Source organism: Merops nubicus, unplaced genomic scaffold (assembly GCF_000691845.1).
Source record: "Merops nubicus isolate BGI_N331 unplaced genomic scaffold, ASM69184v1 scaffold14127, whole genome shotgun sequence".
NCBI lineage: Eukaryota > Metazoa > Chordata > Aves > Coraciiformes > Meropidae > Merops > Merops nubicus.
The window spans coordinates 37930-55567 of record NW_008621067.1 but is presented as its reverse complement, the minus strand read 5'-3'; the positions used below and the strand labels follow the sequence as shown (position 1 = coordinate 55567).

General features: G+C 38.7%; 1 protein-coding gene across 1 annotated transcript in view; it reads right to left on the bottom strand.

Annotated features, from left to right (window-relative positions):
• Positions 1-1698: 1698 nt before the first annotated feature.
• Positions 1699-17638, bottom strand: part of CC2D2A (coiled-coil and C2 domain containing 2A) — a 48666-nt gene continuing 32726 nt past the window's right edge. Inside the window, exons 20-33 of the mRNA XM_008944335.1 lie at positions 17109-17276; positions 15571-15676; positions 14115-14224; positions 13898-13994; positions 12690-12788; positions 10055-10231; positions 7157-7360; positions 6699-6788; positions 5802-5915; positions 5370-5504; positions 3860-3982; positions 3215-3273; positions 2583-2760; positions 1699-1887 (exon numbers count right to left, since the gene is read on the bottom strand). Of these exons, the coding sequence (XP_008942583.1) occupies positions 1699-1887; positions 2583-2760; positions 3215-3273; positions 3860-3982; positions 5370-5504; positions 5802-5915; positions 6699-6788; positions 7157-7360; positions 10055-10231; positions 12690-12788; positions 13898-13994; positions 14115-14224; positions 15571-15676; positions 17109-17276 (1849 nt within the window). The remainder of the gene's footprint in view (positions 1888-2582; positions 2761-3214; positions 3274-3859; positions 3983-5369; positions 5505-5801; positions 5916-6698; positions 6789-7156; positions 7361-10054; positions 10232-12689; positions 12789-13897; positions 13995-14114; positions 14225-15570; positions 15677-17108; positions 17277-17638) is intronic.

The following is a 17638-nucleotide window of genomic DNA, read 5'->3' as shown; positions in this document are numbered from 1 at the left end:
GGTTTGTTTTACTTAATTTGGGGAAGATAGGAAAACATTTTTTTTTTTTTTTTTTTTTTAATTCCCCTTTCTTCCAAGTTTGGCACTTAAATATATTTTTTTGGGTTATTTTGTTGTTTTTTGTTTTTGTTTTTTTTTTTTTTTTAATTTTGAATCTGTGAGTACAATATACAGCTCTGCAGAGAATTTGAGATGCACTGTTTGGATTTGGGTAACAACTATACATCTTTAGGAGCCTTTTTTTTCTTCCCCTTGCCTCTCATCCTGAACTGGTTCTTTATATTGCAAATTTAGGGAAATTTCCACCTTCCTTTTGCATTTGGTTTTGTATTTGGGCTTGGAAGACATACTCAAATAAAACATTCCTACCAATAAAAAAAAAATTCTGTAGCAGTTGGATATATGTGCTTTGAAGATATACTATCTAGGTGCACCTTGCATACCAACAGCCTGCAGAAACTGGGTGGGTGGTTGTGGTGGTGGCTGCAGATCTGTGGACCAAGATCTGCAAGTTCTGATACCATCTTGCTTCCACTAATACTGAAAAGTAGTAACCTAAGAAAAGACACTAGTGAAGGCAGAGTTGGTGCAGAGCTGTCTGCTCATGGTTGACAGCTGGAGATGAGCTAGAGGCAGAACGTACCATGCTCAGCTAGAACCGTACAGAAGAGGTATAAAAGGAGGGGGAACCCCAGGTTCTACACCAAAGACTTTGTCCAGTATTTATTAGATAGAATTAATCTAGTTTGGAGTTTAGCTCAAGAACAATCTTAACTTTAATATGTCGTGATGAATGTTCTTGCTAAGCTCAACACAATCACTTTCACTTGAAAGAGTTTGAGCAAGGTAACTGCAGGAAAGGATAGACATTTATGTCAGCATTAACAGTGAACATGGCTACTTGCGTACTAGTAAGTGAATCCGACTTTTAGTAAACTAGTCTTATGATAATCTTTTACTAGAGTAATTTGCAGATAAGGATTTAATACTCTGAAGTAATTCAATCAAATTCTTGTATAAAATGAATAAGCTTCCACTTAAGATTTTCGTAAAAATATTTATTAAATAATTTGCCTTTGACTTCTAGAGAAAACCTTCTTACACCTCTAAATGGTGCTGGCTTTATATAGACACTGAAGCGTGAAGCAGAAGATGAAGCAACCTCTTACAAACTGAAGTATGGCCTTCACTGATGGCTCTTGAGGGCATGGAATTTATTCATAGGTAAACAGTCCTGATCTTCATTCAGGAACTCAGGTACTAGAAAACTCTATTTGTATTTCCCAGTGTCTTTGAAGAGGAAGAAGGTCTGGTAGATAAAACAAACCAACCAGCTAAAAACAGTCTTCAAGGCACAATTCCAGGAATCAAGTTTCACCTGAAAATAAGGTGGCTAAATTTTACCATTTTACTCTGTAATGCTATTAGATGTGGGCATGTGTAATGCTTTTAGGAGTGGGATGTCCCACCGAGAGCTATAAGCACTGTGTAAAAATCATCATTGGTACTGGAATTTTGAGCTGTCAGTCTCTTCCTTAGCAGTAGAGGGTGATTAAAGCTCATGCGTTTGCAGCTACTAAAAATCAGGTTCTCATTTGATTTTTGAAATACTTGGGATAGCTTATTTCTGTGGTGTGAGGAATCTGTTATATTTACCCTACATAAGCAAACTTCTTGAGGTACTCTGACTGGTCTCTACTACCTGTTTCGAACAAGCGAAGCAACATAAATCCATACAGAGAGAACATTTTGGGGATAGGCATGAACATACACAGCCAGAGCAAATTCAACATTGGAAACATCAATGTTATGAACTCCTGTGCTATGTACAGCTTCTACTAAAGGTCTGACTTCAGAAAATGGCCTGTGAATAGGAAATCCAGAAACCTGGGAGAAAGAGGGGAAAAAAAAAAAAAAAGGTAAGAAGAAAAGGTAAAAGCACCTGAATAAATACATAATTTTAAAAAGTCTGGTTTAATGTGCAGGTAAATTTAGATTTTCTATTCCTGGCATAAGGAGATGCAATAAAAAAAGCCATTTTGTATTTTAATACCGCCTTCTTACTTCATATACTCCAGGCAACCTTCTGAGAGTTTTCTTCTTTAGAAAGAAAAGCTTGAAATGAAGATGTTTAGAAATCCACTAGAATAAAGTTATATTAATGAACAGATACAACATAGCTTGGCTGCTTTTTAGTCTCCTTGTTATCTTCTCTGTATGGGCTGGTATTTGAGGTGGCAAATATCTCTTGCCCATCATGCATTTCAGGTCCATCAGGAACTGAAGCAATTGCCATAGTTACTGTCACCACGAAGAGCAGAAGAACCTAAGCTTTAGAAGGGCCTGTAAGAAGAATGCCTGCTGCCTGCCTAGACTGGTGGCTGCAGCGAGTACTTCAGCAAGTTTTCTCCTGTCTTTAAAGGGCAGAGCAAAGACTAGGGAACTGAAGTAAAACATGTTGGGTTGTGTGCAAGCAGGCACAGCACTGCTCAGCATGAGGCTCTTACTGACCAGACCTGAGAGCTAAGGCACTACTCCTACTCCTGTTTCTACACACAAGCCATGTATTCTCACAGCTGTACCCTGTAGTCTCCTAGCTGTTTTTGCAGCTGTGCTTGATGGTCATCTCCCACATCTTTGCCTTGGTTTTGTTCCAGGAGTGGCAAAAAGTTACGTAGGGTAGAGGTGCAGTATCTGTTCCACCGAGTTAGGTGCCTTGGTCTCCATTCCATAATCTTCTCTTTTAGTATTTTTTCAATCCTGCAATAAAACAGATTTATTACAATTATGGCATTTACTGGATGTCTGAAGTGATATTCCTTGACACACCTAGTACAGATTACGGGCAACACTGATGACCTCTGCCACAGCTGGCAGTGCACAGAAGAGCAAGGCCAGCGTGGCTGCCTGGTGCCTGTTTGGCAACAGAAGGGGAGGCTGGGGACTTACACACCACCCTGGTTCACACCCTCTCATCCCTCTACAGCACAGCGTTTGTTTTTTAAATTAGGAAATTGTACAACAATGACTGATCAGTTCTTTCCAGCAATCCCTATTACAAAGAGAGAATCAAAAAAATCCTGTAAGAACTACAGCATCAGTTTTTTTTTAATACCTTTTTTTTGAGACCATTCTCAATTTCTAGCATTCAAGGCTGGTTTTTAGGGTCTAGGTATGAATATGCTCTAGTGATTTGTTTTGGAGGTAGAATTACCTGCCCTGTAGCTCCACTGCAGCAGCCTTGTCTGAACACTGATACACTAATTCTTCAGGCTAGCAATACATTAAAAAAAAAAGAAAAATTAAAAAAATGCAAATTCTTCTATCCATACAATGACATAGCTTCAGGAGTTACTGCCTTGACAGTACTCACAGGAGTTCACTATTTGATACAGACATGATAAAAACATTAAATAGATTTTTGTGTAATGCTGCTTTGTTTTTTTATTCCCCAGTAAACTTCAACTGCATGTACCTTTGATAAACTGTACAGAAATTCCTCTTTGTTTACTAAGGTTGTGCCTACAGCTTGAAATCATGCTTTTCTAGTTGTGAGAAAAAAGTTGACATTTTCTTTTCTTTATAATATCAAGCTACTACAGCTTTGTTTGTATTATTGTTGCCTTTACTTCGCTGTTGTCTTGAGAGCTTATATGGACAGCTGAAGGACAAGAGCTGGGCATTCATTCTGCATAAAACTGAGTACCTTGCAGTGTTCCCACTTTCATTTTTATTTTACGAAGCACCTGGGAAAATCGTTGGGAAAACCACAGCAGTCCAAAGAAGGCAGTCTCTGCTTTACACTAATCCTGTGATTTCTCACCTGCTCAAATCGAGTTGGTCATAGACCCATTAATACCTGAATGCTGGAGAGACCAGGGTAGGGCAAGCTTCTTGAAAAGAAAGACTTCCAAAGTTTTGGTTTGCTGATATCAAAACTTATCCTTACTGGGGAGTCGTAGTCTTGCATATTAAACCAAATCTACAAGAAAGCAAGTATGTTTTAATGCTCAGCATATAGCCCCAGCTGTGGAACACGCTCCACCGAACACGGCTGTAAAACAGGGTAGCACTGTGACCTCCCCAGCAGCTCCCAGCAGGAGTGCACACACAGCAGGGCAGCCTGGGACAGCCCCAGCTGATGTGTGACTTCTGCACTCCTGCACCAAAAGGGAGGGTGCTGGCCTGGCCTGGCTTGTGCTTCTGTGCGTGGACTGAGACCGGGGGTGAACAGAATTACTCTCTACACTGGCCAACTCCTCCTGCTGATCTCTGGTTTCTCTAGTGTTTGCTTTTCAGTGCCTCATCCACTGTGCACCATGGCGGTTTTTATGCTTTTAGAAGCTTCCTGCCTTTATTCACTATCACTTCAGCATCAGATGGTGCTGGGTTACAGTACACTCAAGATTCTGCTGCTGTCCTCAGCTGCTCTTCCACCCCCCTGGACTGTGACAAGTCTTTTCTGAACTCTGATGACCCAGCACAGTGGAGCTGTGGCTGTGGTTCCTGGTAGCCTGCTGCACCCCGGCACCCTTGCTGCTTCAAGCTTGTGATGCCAGGTATAAGTAGATGCTGCAGACACAAACAGCTCCCACGTGCAGTTTGTCATCAAGGGAGCCTGGGTCTTGCACTCCACTTCTCTACAGGCCTTCAGTTGGGTCTGTGTTATGCACGTGTTCTGTGCATGCAAGCGGTGTAAGCTCCTGGTCAACACAAGCTTTGAATAACTGCTAAGGCTGCAAAATGTACCAACAATTAATATGTAAATGTACTAATTAATAGGTAATGTTTTGTAAGCGACAGCTCTGTGTCCAGCCCAGATGACAGCCCACGGCTGTTCTTCCCCAGTGGGAGGGGAAGTGGCTGCTGACACAGCCCAGCTGCTCAGTCACACTGCCTTCACAATGAGCTGCCCTGGAAGAGGCTGAGCTCTCTAGTTCAAGGTCAGTTGATTAGGTTGCCAGTGCTGAAGTCTCAGATGATTAAAACCCAAAACTTATGATGCATGACACTTCAAATGACTTCTCTGGGGATGTTTTCAATACAGAAAATGAGGGCGAGTGTTTGCTGTGTTTTGGTGCACAAGGGAAACCTGGCTCACTGCTTCCTTACAGCGCTTCCAAGAGGAGCAAACTTAACTGCCAGTTTTCATTCAAATAAAACCTCGGGTTCAGGTTTTAAGCTCACCTTCTGTTTCCTCAAAAAAATCCTTCTCACGTTATTTAAAGTAGCTGAAAAACCTACTTAAGATTGAATAAAATACAGTAAATATAGTTACACTGATGAACAAACGATGCATAAAGTCAAGCAAAACATCAAGTTATCAACTCTTACAGGGATACAAGTGTGACGAGACTGTGCACACTCACATTATCACAGCTGATCAGGCAGTACACACTTTGTAAGGGGCAGAAAGTATCATACTGCCCATAAAAACATCCAGTACTGGGATTCCAAATTACATACTGGTTTTGTTCCAAAGTTAATACATATGCAGTTGGTCCCTAGAAAGGAAAAAAGCAGTATGAGAAAGATGCATTAAAACAAAGATGGTACGCTTCAATTTGACCAACTAACACATAATAATGTGTTTTCTGTCTCTTACGTGGCAGAGAAATGTTACACATGCAAAACCCCTTTTTTTTTTTCCCCTCTCTGAAAACAATGTGTTTCAGTAGCACCAATTATTAGATAACTTCCTGGAAAAACATGCCAGCAAGAAAAATTCCAGCCATTGGTGGGAACAAAAGACTTCATCGAATAAAAGTTAATATTCAGGCCAAATGAAAAACTCCTCTTACCTCAGGAATAGCATTTCCAGTGATTAGCCAGGCTTTCTTTCCCATACCAAGAAAATAATTGCACAAGAGTACAGCGTGTTCTTCCTCATCTCCCGCCAGCAGATAAAGAAATTGCTAATTGAGATACAAAACAAAAATAATCTTTCTGTGCATTTTTCAACTGTTTTTTGAACTTAGAGCATTTAATAATGTCTCTTAACACTTCTGAAACTAGAGTGCTCTCTGATCTTTGCAGCTGATCTTTATTGTTTATCTATCTGTCACTGCTTCCACATGCAGGATGAAGAGTGAATGCTGTGAAAACCCATGATGCAGATCTGAGATTTTTACACAGAAACAAGTGTTTGAGGTATTCTGAATTTTGCAGAGAAGTTCTGGGATGGTAAAACCATCACCTCTGATTAAGTTAATGTCTGCTGGCATGCCATCAATGATGGGATTTACTTGTTTGGGACAGCGGAGGCTGAATACCCCATTGCTGACGTCACTACTGCTGACATTACACGCAGTGTTTTTCCTGTAGTTCCTTGGAACAACAATGATCGACCTTAAGCCTAATTTTGAAGTCTCCATGAATCACTATTCTTCCACTTGTGCATGACTAGCTATTTTGGATTGTCTTACGACTGAAAAAAGAACAGAAAGAGCTTAAAGCCCCAAGCATTCTTAGGGTCAATCAATTGCAACCGATGTAGTATTCTGGTGTATAAGGCAAGCGACTTGTCTCACACTTTGGTTCTTATTCTTTGAAATAAATGTCTGGTTAAAAAAAAAGCCTCACGATCTGAAAAGCCACCAAGAGCTCATATAGTACAATCTCTCCCTGAAAGCAGGGGCTGCTAGGATGTTACACCACATTCATGAGGATGAAGAACTTCAGTAAAATCCATTGCTTACGTCTGATGTACTCCATAAATCACAAATCCCAGCAAATGACACACTATCTGGCAGAAAAGGAATCAAAGCAACGTATCGAGCCACCAATTCCTGCAAGAAAAGAAAACAGCACAAGTCACCCCTTCTGTTCACAACGCGGATATCTAACAATACTATTGTTACACCAGGTGTCAGGTCAAGTGTTGTTTCTGCAGGTACCAATGGCAAAACACTGACTAACCTCATTGCAGCAGCAGCTGCCTCATTTTAGAACGCCTATCACAGACTGCTATCATTTACTTTCACTGAGGTCTGGCATAGTTCTTTGTCTTTTAAAGGACAAGACTCATTAATATACCTGTTTTTTTCCAGAGAAGACAAAATATTCTTTTCTAGCATTATTATGGCTAGACTTACTGTGTTTATCACTATTATTTTTTTATATTTTAAAAATGTCATTATTTTTTCTAAGTACTTACTGCTGCTGTTTGAGAACTATCTGAGACGGCATCTAGAAGCTCCTGTGGTGGATTCAGAGGTTTGATATATCTGGTAATAAAAACTGTTTTCCCACTGAGGTCAATTACAGTTGTTAGGCACTGGCGGCTTGGAAACTCTGATGTACAATCAGCTTCATACTTTTCTGCTGCCTGGAGCAATTTCTCATCTTCTTGGGTATCAAACTTCAAAAGACAGCAGAATTTATGCAAAAAGAGTTTTATTTATAGTTTGGGCTTAAGTATTTACTATATTTGGCTTTATTTCACCATACAGAGCAACATAAAATGAGGGCAAAATTCTTTCATAATAGCATTTTGAACTTTCCTTGTAATATAGACTTTGGCTCACAGACATACGAACGCTGAAGGTAATGGAAGATTGGGCAATTTGCATTTACTTCTGAATGCACATAATGACCTGTACCTATAAGCTGGCTTTATTAAAACACTGGAAAATGCAGTGAAAGGTCTGGCCAAGTGAAACTGGAGGGATAAGTGTGTTACACCACATACTAATTTAAAGGTAAAGAATTACAGTTAGGTACTAATCCTACACGCTATTCACATAACACTCCATTAAAACCACAGCTGAAGTTATGCACAAAATCCCAGTAATTTATGTATAAATAAAGCTGTGACAATCCTGCACAATGCCAAAATATTTGCAGAGAAGATCCAAGTAATTTTTAGATGAATCCTTATATAATTCAGGCTTGCCTAAAATTTTAATGCTTTTAGATGAGATTTTCCAGAAGCAAATCTAAAACTCAAAAGCACATATTAATTATATACCAATGACAATTATTTGTCCATATGTGAGCGAAGATGTAAACTTTTAAAGGTATTAGGATCAGTCAAAATAGGTGTTTTCATCTACTTAGAACCCCCTGTATGCTTCTAGTGGTGCTGAGAATTAAAGCACATGCCTCATAATATTTTTGTTCAAAATAAACCACTTTTTGTCATTTGTTACCCTTCTCAAACTAACAAGAGGTGGAACAGCTGGGCACTGCCCTGTAGCTAGACCTCCAAGTCAGCAGGGAAGGCACACAGGGGTGATTCTTCTCAACCATAATTATGGTTAATTAACAGCCAAAATGTGCAGTCTCTGGCACTTTGTAAATTTATATGTAGCAATTCACTGCAAATATTACTGGCAAATAAACAACTCCTATGTCGAAGTCAAGTAATGCAAAGTGAAAAAAGATTGCTGAATGGCACAAAACCAAGCTAGATCTTGAATAGGGAACAACAGGAATCTCTCAACTGATTTAATTTGTTAATATTGTACCTTCTTAAGCATTTCATTCATCTATACAGAGATTCAGGAAGGACAGCAGGAAAGAGGAAAAACAGGTAAAGAAACAAAAGGTTTTGTAAAAGTTATAGTAAAATTAAACTAAAATTAAGCTTAGCATCCTCAACTAGTACACGAGTATTTCAGCAACAATGGCTAGAAACAGGAACAAAGGATAGCAAAAAATACTCAGTTTTTGTCATTTTATGCCAAACACTTTCTATAATGTGTTATCTTTGGGGAGCTGCAGCAGAGAATTCAAACCTTTTCCAGTCACTGTTAGAATGCACGCACATGTCACTTTAGTAGTGTTTTTATGTACAGGTTTTTTTAGATACGTACCACCTAAACCAGACCAGTTTCTTAATGAATTTGGTTCTGCTTTGTTTAGTTTCCTCTGACATGAAATTATATTCTATCATTTTCTATTAATATTGCTTTGAAAAAAATTGGATTATTTGAAAATCCTGTACAATGTTTGCTAAAGAAATTGTTTGGTTTGATTTAGTATCCAAGGTAAACAAATTATCTGCTGCTAACCAAAATTTTTATAAGATTTAGAAAAATCTCTAATGCAAACTAGTTACTTTACCAGCAACTAATTACTTTATGTGATGATTAAGATTATAAAACTCTTGAATAAATTCTCATCCATTAAAGGTGCATCAAGTCTGTTAAGTTTATATTTATGGTTTCAAGTCCTAGTAACACTTCTTATCATTCAAACTAATTAACCTTTAAAGCACCTATGAATGCACTTTATTAATATTTTCTTTATTTTCAACAGTATTAAATTGTAACAAATCCCATAGTATGGCATAAGAGTGAGAAAACACAGGAGTCGAGTTTCCACAACTACAACTTAATAGGAAAAAGAGGTTTGGAGTGCATCATACAATTTTGTATTTATTCTGAAAAAGAAATTACATAACGATAGGTCTTTCTTTCCAGTTCCTGCTTGTCTCTACAGAGAGGACCAGTGTAGCACTCAAGTGGGGAGGAGTGAATGGCTGCTGTTTGTGCAGGAAGAGCACACACCCTTCCTGAATGGGTCTCAGAATCACTGCATGATGTTACATAGAACAGCAACCAGTTTTGACTTGTTGTTAGTGTAAGTTTCTAGTTTAGTAAAGTAACCAAAAAAAATAACAGCTGCTCTTTAGAAATAATTATCTTCAAGATCTATCTTCATGCATGAAGCCATAAATAATAAATGGTCTATCTGAATAGTATAAACACAGAAGAAAAAACATACAGTCTGCCCCTGCCACCTCCTTCTCGTCCACTGTTCACCAACACTCAATCGTCAATGCTGACAAACAATGACTGCAAATTTGCTTCCTTATTAACAGTGGAACTAGATACCTGGTCAAAGTTACTACTCATGCATCAAGTGTCCCTCTAACTTAATGGTGCCTCCAATTAAATTGAACTGAACTAAAAAATGTGAAGTTTAACACTCATTCCTGTACTCGTATTCGTGTCCTTTGGAACGCTCAGTGTGACTATTTACATGCAGCTGGAGCTGCAGCCTGGGCAGAGCGGGCAGGGGTGTGTGGAGGGGCGGGTGGGTTGGTTACCTTCTCTCTGACTGGGTCTCCAGGAATGAGCTGGGGCTCGATGGTAATGAAGAGGGTGAGGTAGGAGCCCTCGCTCAGGCTGCGCGCGGCGGCGTAACCTCTCTCCATCCTCACGTTCTTTTCTTTGCTGTAGCCAAGGAGCACTGGAGGAATATCCACCTTAAATGTCCCGTCAATCTACAACAGACACAGCGGAGTACTTCTCATTAGAAGCAAAAAAAGCAGAACTTCGTTCTCAAATACATTCACTGCTTGTATTCAAATATTTTATTCCTTTGATTCTTTATTACTCTGAACCACAAAACAATAAAATGTGAGAATATGACATACACTGATTAACTGTGGGGAAGACATGAGTCATCTCACTGTTAAATGTATTAATTAAAACTGGGTTTCAGCCTCTCTTGCACATTATGTACCCTAGTACTTAATGCAATGGAAACTGTACACACTAGTTCTTAGGGAAAGAATGACTGCCAGCCTTTCACTGGTTTAGTTTCAAACAGCAATCTCCACATGGCACTATTTACCTGAAAAGATGCCAAAATGGCAGAATACACATCGCAGGACTACACTTCTGAAGGTAGCATCGCGCCAAGGGGCCTTTGCCTGTGTTTGAGTGATGTGAGAATGATGCTCTGGCATCTCACAGATGGACACCTTCCATGCAGAAGCTACTGATGCTTCTTGGGTGCAGCTGGAAATGGGCCCATTCAGGCAGCTTCCTCACAGAAGAATGCTCTGACAGACTCACCAGCCCTTCGCATCTCCCTCCACCACCATCAACTTCAGTTAAGACCCAGTAACTTCTTTCTGAAACATCATGTCAGACCAGAGCTGCCATGCCCCACACTTATTTGGCCAAAATCTCAACAGTGGAAGTACAAAGCTTTAGCAGAAAAGCAAGATTAACCTCTTGATTTAGGTAGAATTCAGAGGACTGACACTAGGGAGGCCATCTTCAGTGGATGTGGAAGACAGATGAATTCCTGGGCTGGCTCATCAAACAGAGCAAGATGAAGAAATGTGTCATCTGCTACTAAATTTAATTGCTAGATGCACTTTTATATAACCACAGGACTGATTGGGATTTTTGCAAATTAAGTAAGATCCTGTTCAAATGAAAAAAATCTCAAATTCTGGAAGATCTATGCAGGCACTCACATTATGCCTAGGGACTCACAAACTGCAACACCTCAAAGAGACGAGTGCTCCTGAAGCTACTCTGGTTCTACAACAGAAAGACTGATACACCAACAAAAAGTGTGAAGAACAGAGGCCGATAACAGTATTGATATATCAGTAAGCAATCTGTCAAAATGTCTCAGTCTGCTCATTAAATCCCTCAGGACTGTGAGCAGATACACTTCTGAGGTGAATTTCCATTTCCCTAAGAGTAAAGGCTCTCGCTCTTCACTGTTTGTTGATCTAGAACAATGGTGGCCATATTATGTGGCACTGTCTGCATCTGATGGCCATTCATGAAAAGAAGGTTAAACCTTCTTACTACTTACATCTTCTGTGACGTCAAAGAAAGCATTCTATAGGGCACCACAACCCTCAACACCCCAATTCCTCAAATAGCCTCCCAAGCTGAAGATGGCATATTATGAATGGCCTAGCAGAAGCAAATGGACTAGCACTGGTTAGATGTACACTGTTCAAAATTTCTCAGCAATGAAAAGAACCTCATGCTTTCTTCAGTGGCACAGCAATTATCTTCTGCTATACTTTGCAAATGGAGAGCCCAAGAAAACCACTCTGAACTCCCAGCACTGCACGTAAATTAAATGAGACTCCTACAGACTTATCCTCCACCCAAAGAATCCAAGAGGCTCACAGTATATCTTAAAGCCCTTACGGTTTTGAGAAGTGGCCCTTACAGCCAGAGAAGAGTAAATTAACGTGTCCTTTGGTATGCAACTGCCAGAGTCTTCATGAAGAAACCCAGAGTTTTGTGATATGATGATTTGATCTACACATGAAAGCAACTGCCCCACAGTAAAAGAGTCCTACAGCAAGATAACAATAAGATAGAGCCACTGATGTGAAAAATTACTTCTCTTAACCTAAGTCCAGGATGGGTGGCTGTACAAAAAATTGCCTTTCTCCTACGGAAGAACTGCATGTTTTGCTATTACTCCCATGAATAACTGTTGGTTAACTCTTCAAGAAAGCTTCTCTTGAAAAGTTCTAAAAATAGAAGAAAGAAGGGATTGGGAGAGGCAAAGGTGAAAACCTGGTGAGTCATGAGAAGTGTGAAAAAAGAAGTTAGGTCAAGTTTCCCCTAACCTATCCAGGTGATATTTCTATTCCTCATTCACATATGTATGCTGTGCAATGCCAGAGATCTCAAAAGTCACTGACAAAACCTTCTAAAGGATTTGCACTTCTAACCTCACTACTGAAAAAGACAGGCTGCACTGTCAGTGTGAGAAATATGTTTCTCTCTCTCCCTTAAAAACGTTGAACTTAGCAACAAATACCAAACTGGGTAAAAATCAGTGGTTTCAAACAATTCCATAAAAATAAACCAACTACTAAGAACCCATTAAATCTGACATTCCACAACCACCTCCTTTCCACTCTCCAGTTTTGTATTTTAAGACATTTACTCCAAGTTATTGCTACTTACCCTCGACTGAAAATAGATGGTAGTAAAGGGAATTTTAACACATCCCAGCCAGTGCCTCTCAACACGAGTGCGGATTTCACTTCCTCTTTCACGATCATCCTGTTAAAAAGTTGCCCAATAAAACAGTAAGGGAGCTTAATTTCCTTAATTCAATCAATAATTTAATCAAGGCAATAATAGAAATTATGTATTGTTTTAATAAATTACTATAAATATCTGTTCAAGTTCTGTATAACCTGTGATGAAGAACTCAAAAATCTGACAAGGAGTTCACAAGTCTTCTCAGACAAAGTAAATTAAGCTGAAATGTATCACTAGTATTTAAAAAAGATTTTTGAAGCTAAAATTGTAGGAAAATCTAACTAAACTAAATGGAAGCACTTTTTTGCCTATTGGGGATTTCCAAATTGTATATGATTAGCCTACAAGATATTTTAATAAAAATTCTCTAAAAGACAGAGTGACATCTGAGTTTTAAGACTGTATCTTTCTTCCTTCTTCATCAAGTACCACTTCAGTTTTGAGGACAGAATTCTGTTCTCAGTGAAATGTGTGTATTGCTTATTTTTGGGTTATATTTTCAAGAACACTGAGTGTTGCTATTTTTATGCATACTGGATCGACTGGGAAAGCTTTCACTGGTTTCAGCAGGGAAAGGAGTTATGTCAGCACTGAGCTTACAAAAAGTTTTTGTTAATAGTACTTGCAATTTTTATCTCATTCCAAAAAGTTAATATATGAAACAATTTTTTTTTTTTTTTTCACCAAACAGTTTGTAAAATTGGATGAGTCACAGCATGAAAACATAGTTAAATAGTACAGAAACTAGGATCATTCACCTGGAACTTAGTAAAAATCTCTGATTAACAGAGTTCAGACTACAATTCCTATGTTACTTCTCAATTTTAGTATCCCCAATGTCGTTAAGTATCAGTGAAAACAGATTACAGACACACATTCAACACTACCAGCAGGTTCTATACTGCAAGCTTAATTTGTACATATAGAGGTTAATACTATAAAGATTGATCCCTCTAACAATCTTGCAGTACTGACTAGATATAAAACTGTAAGGAATGACAAGGTAAGAAAAGAAAAGAAAAGAGACACAGGAGAATGAAAGCTATTATGCTGAAAAGCCTTATGCTGTCAGTTCAAAATGCTCATAATATTCTCTAATGTATACTGTCCTTCAATTATAAACTCACCTCTACAGCATCATGAAGTACTTCATCAAAAACATTGATGAAGACTTCATCCTTCACTGACTGCAAACTGTGGGTGCTGTAGTCACCATTTGGAGCTCTAAAAAGTTTAAATAAACAAAAAAAGGTTATTCTAACAGAACATGGAAATTTGAATAAATTTGCATGCTCAAATTAAATTCTTATTAGTCAGAAACAATTTGGTTTCATTTTGCCATACCTAAATGGAAGCTCAAGTTCCTCATTCCAGCTGGGGTTTGGCCCCTCTGCTGTTGTTGTCCGGCAGACTGTGCGCTGAAAAGAGACTTCTACAAAAGGACGGACTGAAACCTACGAACAGGGATCAAAGGAGGGCAAGAGACCTCTGCAAAAATTCATCAGAACAGATTAAATTACACATTTCAATGTATTTAGAAAAAAAAATATATACTTCATGGAGATCAGGCTGGTGCAGCTGAGGTAAGAGTTTAACACACTTTCAAGATTGTACCTGCCAGGCTTCTAAGCATTTGTGAAGCTTTTAAAAATATCTGCTGCGTTAGCATTTCCACATGTATTCAGAATACTTGACATATTTATATACATTGGCAAGCCCCCATTTCCTCCCAAGAGTGGGAAAGCTACTGGCTATCTAGTCACAGAAGGTAACACATGACTCAGACACCAGTGGAACCAGTGCACTTGTACTCTCTGCCCTGTAACCCCAGAAGCCTATTGCTGCAATCCTGGCTGCCTCTGGAACTGTCTCTGGTTACAGATAACCAGCTTCTACTAGACACAACAAAACTCTAATGTGATTAAAAATTATTTAATGGAGCATTTCATGAACGTTCAAATGCATATGGCAGAACCTTTTCTACATTTCAAAAAGCTGTAACTTTGAAGGAAAAGAACCTGAAGGGCTTCCATCTTCATTCAGAAGGATGCTGAATTTAGTTCTCAAGAGCAAGCCAACGTAGTTTCTGCATCAGCTGTAAGGATGGTTGTGCTGGTTTAGACTAAGTGCACTGGTCTCAAAATGCAGTCTATGAAAATGGCCATCAGCAGACACACACAGACGAGTAAGAACAGAGCAGGTAGGTGTAATATTTTCTTCTGTTATTCTTGCAGGCTTCAGCCATTTTCAGATGAAGGACTACACTAAGCCTGCAATGACTTTTCTATTCAGTTAACTCCCAATGGATCATTATTACAAATACTTGGGTCCAATACCTGCTTCAATGCAACCAAAACTCTGTAATCCACAATACATAGAAGCAACTTCTCTGGACACCTACTAACTGCTGCATGAAGAATCACAACTTTCTGTTTGTTTTGAACTTAATTCCTGCCAGCTTCATTTGACCCTCAGTGAAGAGTCAATCCCTACCCACAGTCTCTATATTACTTATGATTTTGTGCCTCTATGCCATATTCCTCCTTCCCTACTCACAGCCACTACTATTTTTTTTTTCTGAAAAGCCCTACCATTTTCCACTGCACCGCAGCCCTTCTGTATTTCTGACATCCTTATTGCCCTTCTCTGAACCATCTGCAGCTTTATTACCCTTTTGGAGATCAAGGAGTGAGGAAGTCAACCTCACTAACAAGATACTTTCTGATGGTGAATGTTACTGTCTGTGGAAAAGAGGAATGCTCAAAACTCCACATAAGAAAACACTGGTTTTATAATATACCTGGTTGAATGCCCAGTCTGGGCTATCAGCTGGGCTCTGAGCAGCTGGAGAGGCTGCAAACATCTCATTAAAGGACCTTGAAGATTTGGATGGCTGTTGAAGTTTACTACAAGAGGAAACAGACAACAACAAGAAAAGACAAAACATTTTACAAAACATGAGTCCTTCAGATTCTGTATTAAACATACAGAATTCTGGAAATACTTGAGATATTTTTGTTATAACTTTAACCCTGGAAAGATATTTATTTGATTACACATGAAAAGAATGCCAGAAAGAAGCAGCAAGAGTATAGCTCTTGTAAGCCTCACTGAAAGAGTGCTTTGTGCCTTGAGGCTCTTTTCTGAAATGCTTATCAACCCTAGAATTTATTTATTTTTTTAACTCTCCCACACAATCTCCTTCAGCTACAGGTTTTTCAGTTCAAGGAGATGAATCCCCACAGAATTCATGAACAGTGAAGACTTCATCATATCCAGGCAAGGCCTCTACAACAAAATTAAACCCATATGAATGTTACACAATCAGCAACCCACAAGTGAATAAAAAAGTTATTATGTGCAGTGTTTCCATTTAACTTTTTTGGTAATAACACCACAGTAGAGATTATAAAAGAATAACTCTTTATGGGGAAAACAGCTTAAATAAAGGTGCTATATAATGCAGAAAGACTGGGAAGATTTTTAGGTATTTTTGTAACAGTGATGATCCATTGAAATTTTCATCTTTTCATTCCTGTCAGTATGTTTCTAATAGGAACTCCTTTTCTCAGTATGAACTTACAGAAATCCAACAGAATCTTTATTATCGTAAAGGGTGAAAACAGCAGAAGATGCTAAATTCTGTGTCAGCTTGAAAGCACCTCCAAGTTAAAAGCAATGTGTACTGATTTTGAGAGAGAGAACACTGCACTAATACATGACTTCTGGAACAGACCCAGAGGGCTCAGAACTCAAGTGCCTCTACATGACCCAACCTCTTGCTGTGCAGGCATTGCCTTCATGTGCCTGAAGGTAACAGTCACCTTTAAAATCGGTCACAGCCAGATTAGGCTCAGACCATTAACTTAAAACACTTCACGAAGAGCAACAACATGCTACTTTCAGGAGAACGGAAATGAAGAACTGGATTTTCTTTTAACACCTATTTTTGGGATCTAATTAAGCTATTAGGAATTAAAATTGCCCTGACTATAACTAGAGGGCTTGCTTAAGGTATAATTCATCTGGTATTACCAGAGTTACAATATTATCAAAGCTGTAAGTTACCTTCCAGACAGCTTTTTCCTCAAGCAGATGAATACTGGTTTTGGTAAAACATTTCCTGAACTTAGCAGTTATTGATAAATGATGATATTATTCTTCAAGCTTACAAACCAGCAGTTCTTTATCATTATCAATAAAAAGATAAATGTATATATCATGAGGCTCAAAACAACACACACAGCTGAATTTTAACATTACTTGCTTCAGCCGTCCTCAAAACAGCTGCAACCAGAAAATAAATCTGTCCTGGAAAGAGGATTTAAACATACCTACCTCATCACTGGTTTTCTCACTGGAATATCGTAAGCTCTGATGATGTTCACTAACAGTTTTATGTCTCCATCTGATAAATTCTGTGCTGTGACCTTCTTCCTTTCTTTTCTTCTTGGCCTTAATGGTCGTTTTGGCTCTGCCAGTTTAAAGATGCCGAGTCCCAAAATACTAATAATCATAAAGCAGGTATTTAGTCATTTTTGCATAGAATCCAGCATTCTAGTGTTTCCATGACACACACATAAATTATTCACTAACAGAAAAAGGAAATGTATGCTCCTGATAGTGCCATACAAAGGTCTATGACATGTCAAAATTTTTAGTTTAGCATGGCACAATCCAATTCTGTCTTGTATTTCAGAAATCATAACTTAAATGTGCAAAAAAAATTTTTTCCCGACCTAGGTGAGACAGAAGTAAGAATTTCACAGCTCCAAGATACATCTGCACTACAGTGCTATAAACAAGGTATCTAGCAGATGACAACCACTGTATGGAATAGGAAAAATATCTAATTACACAGCTATATA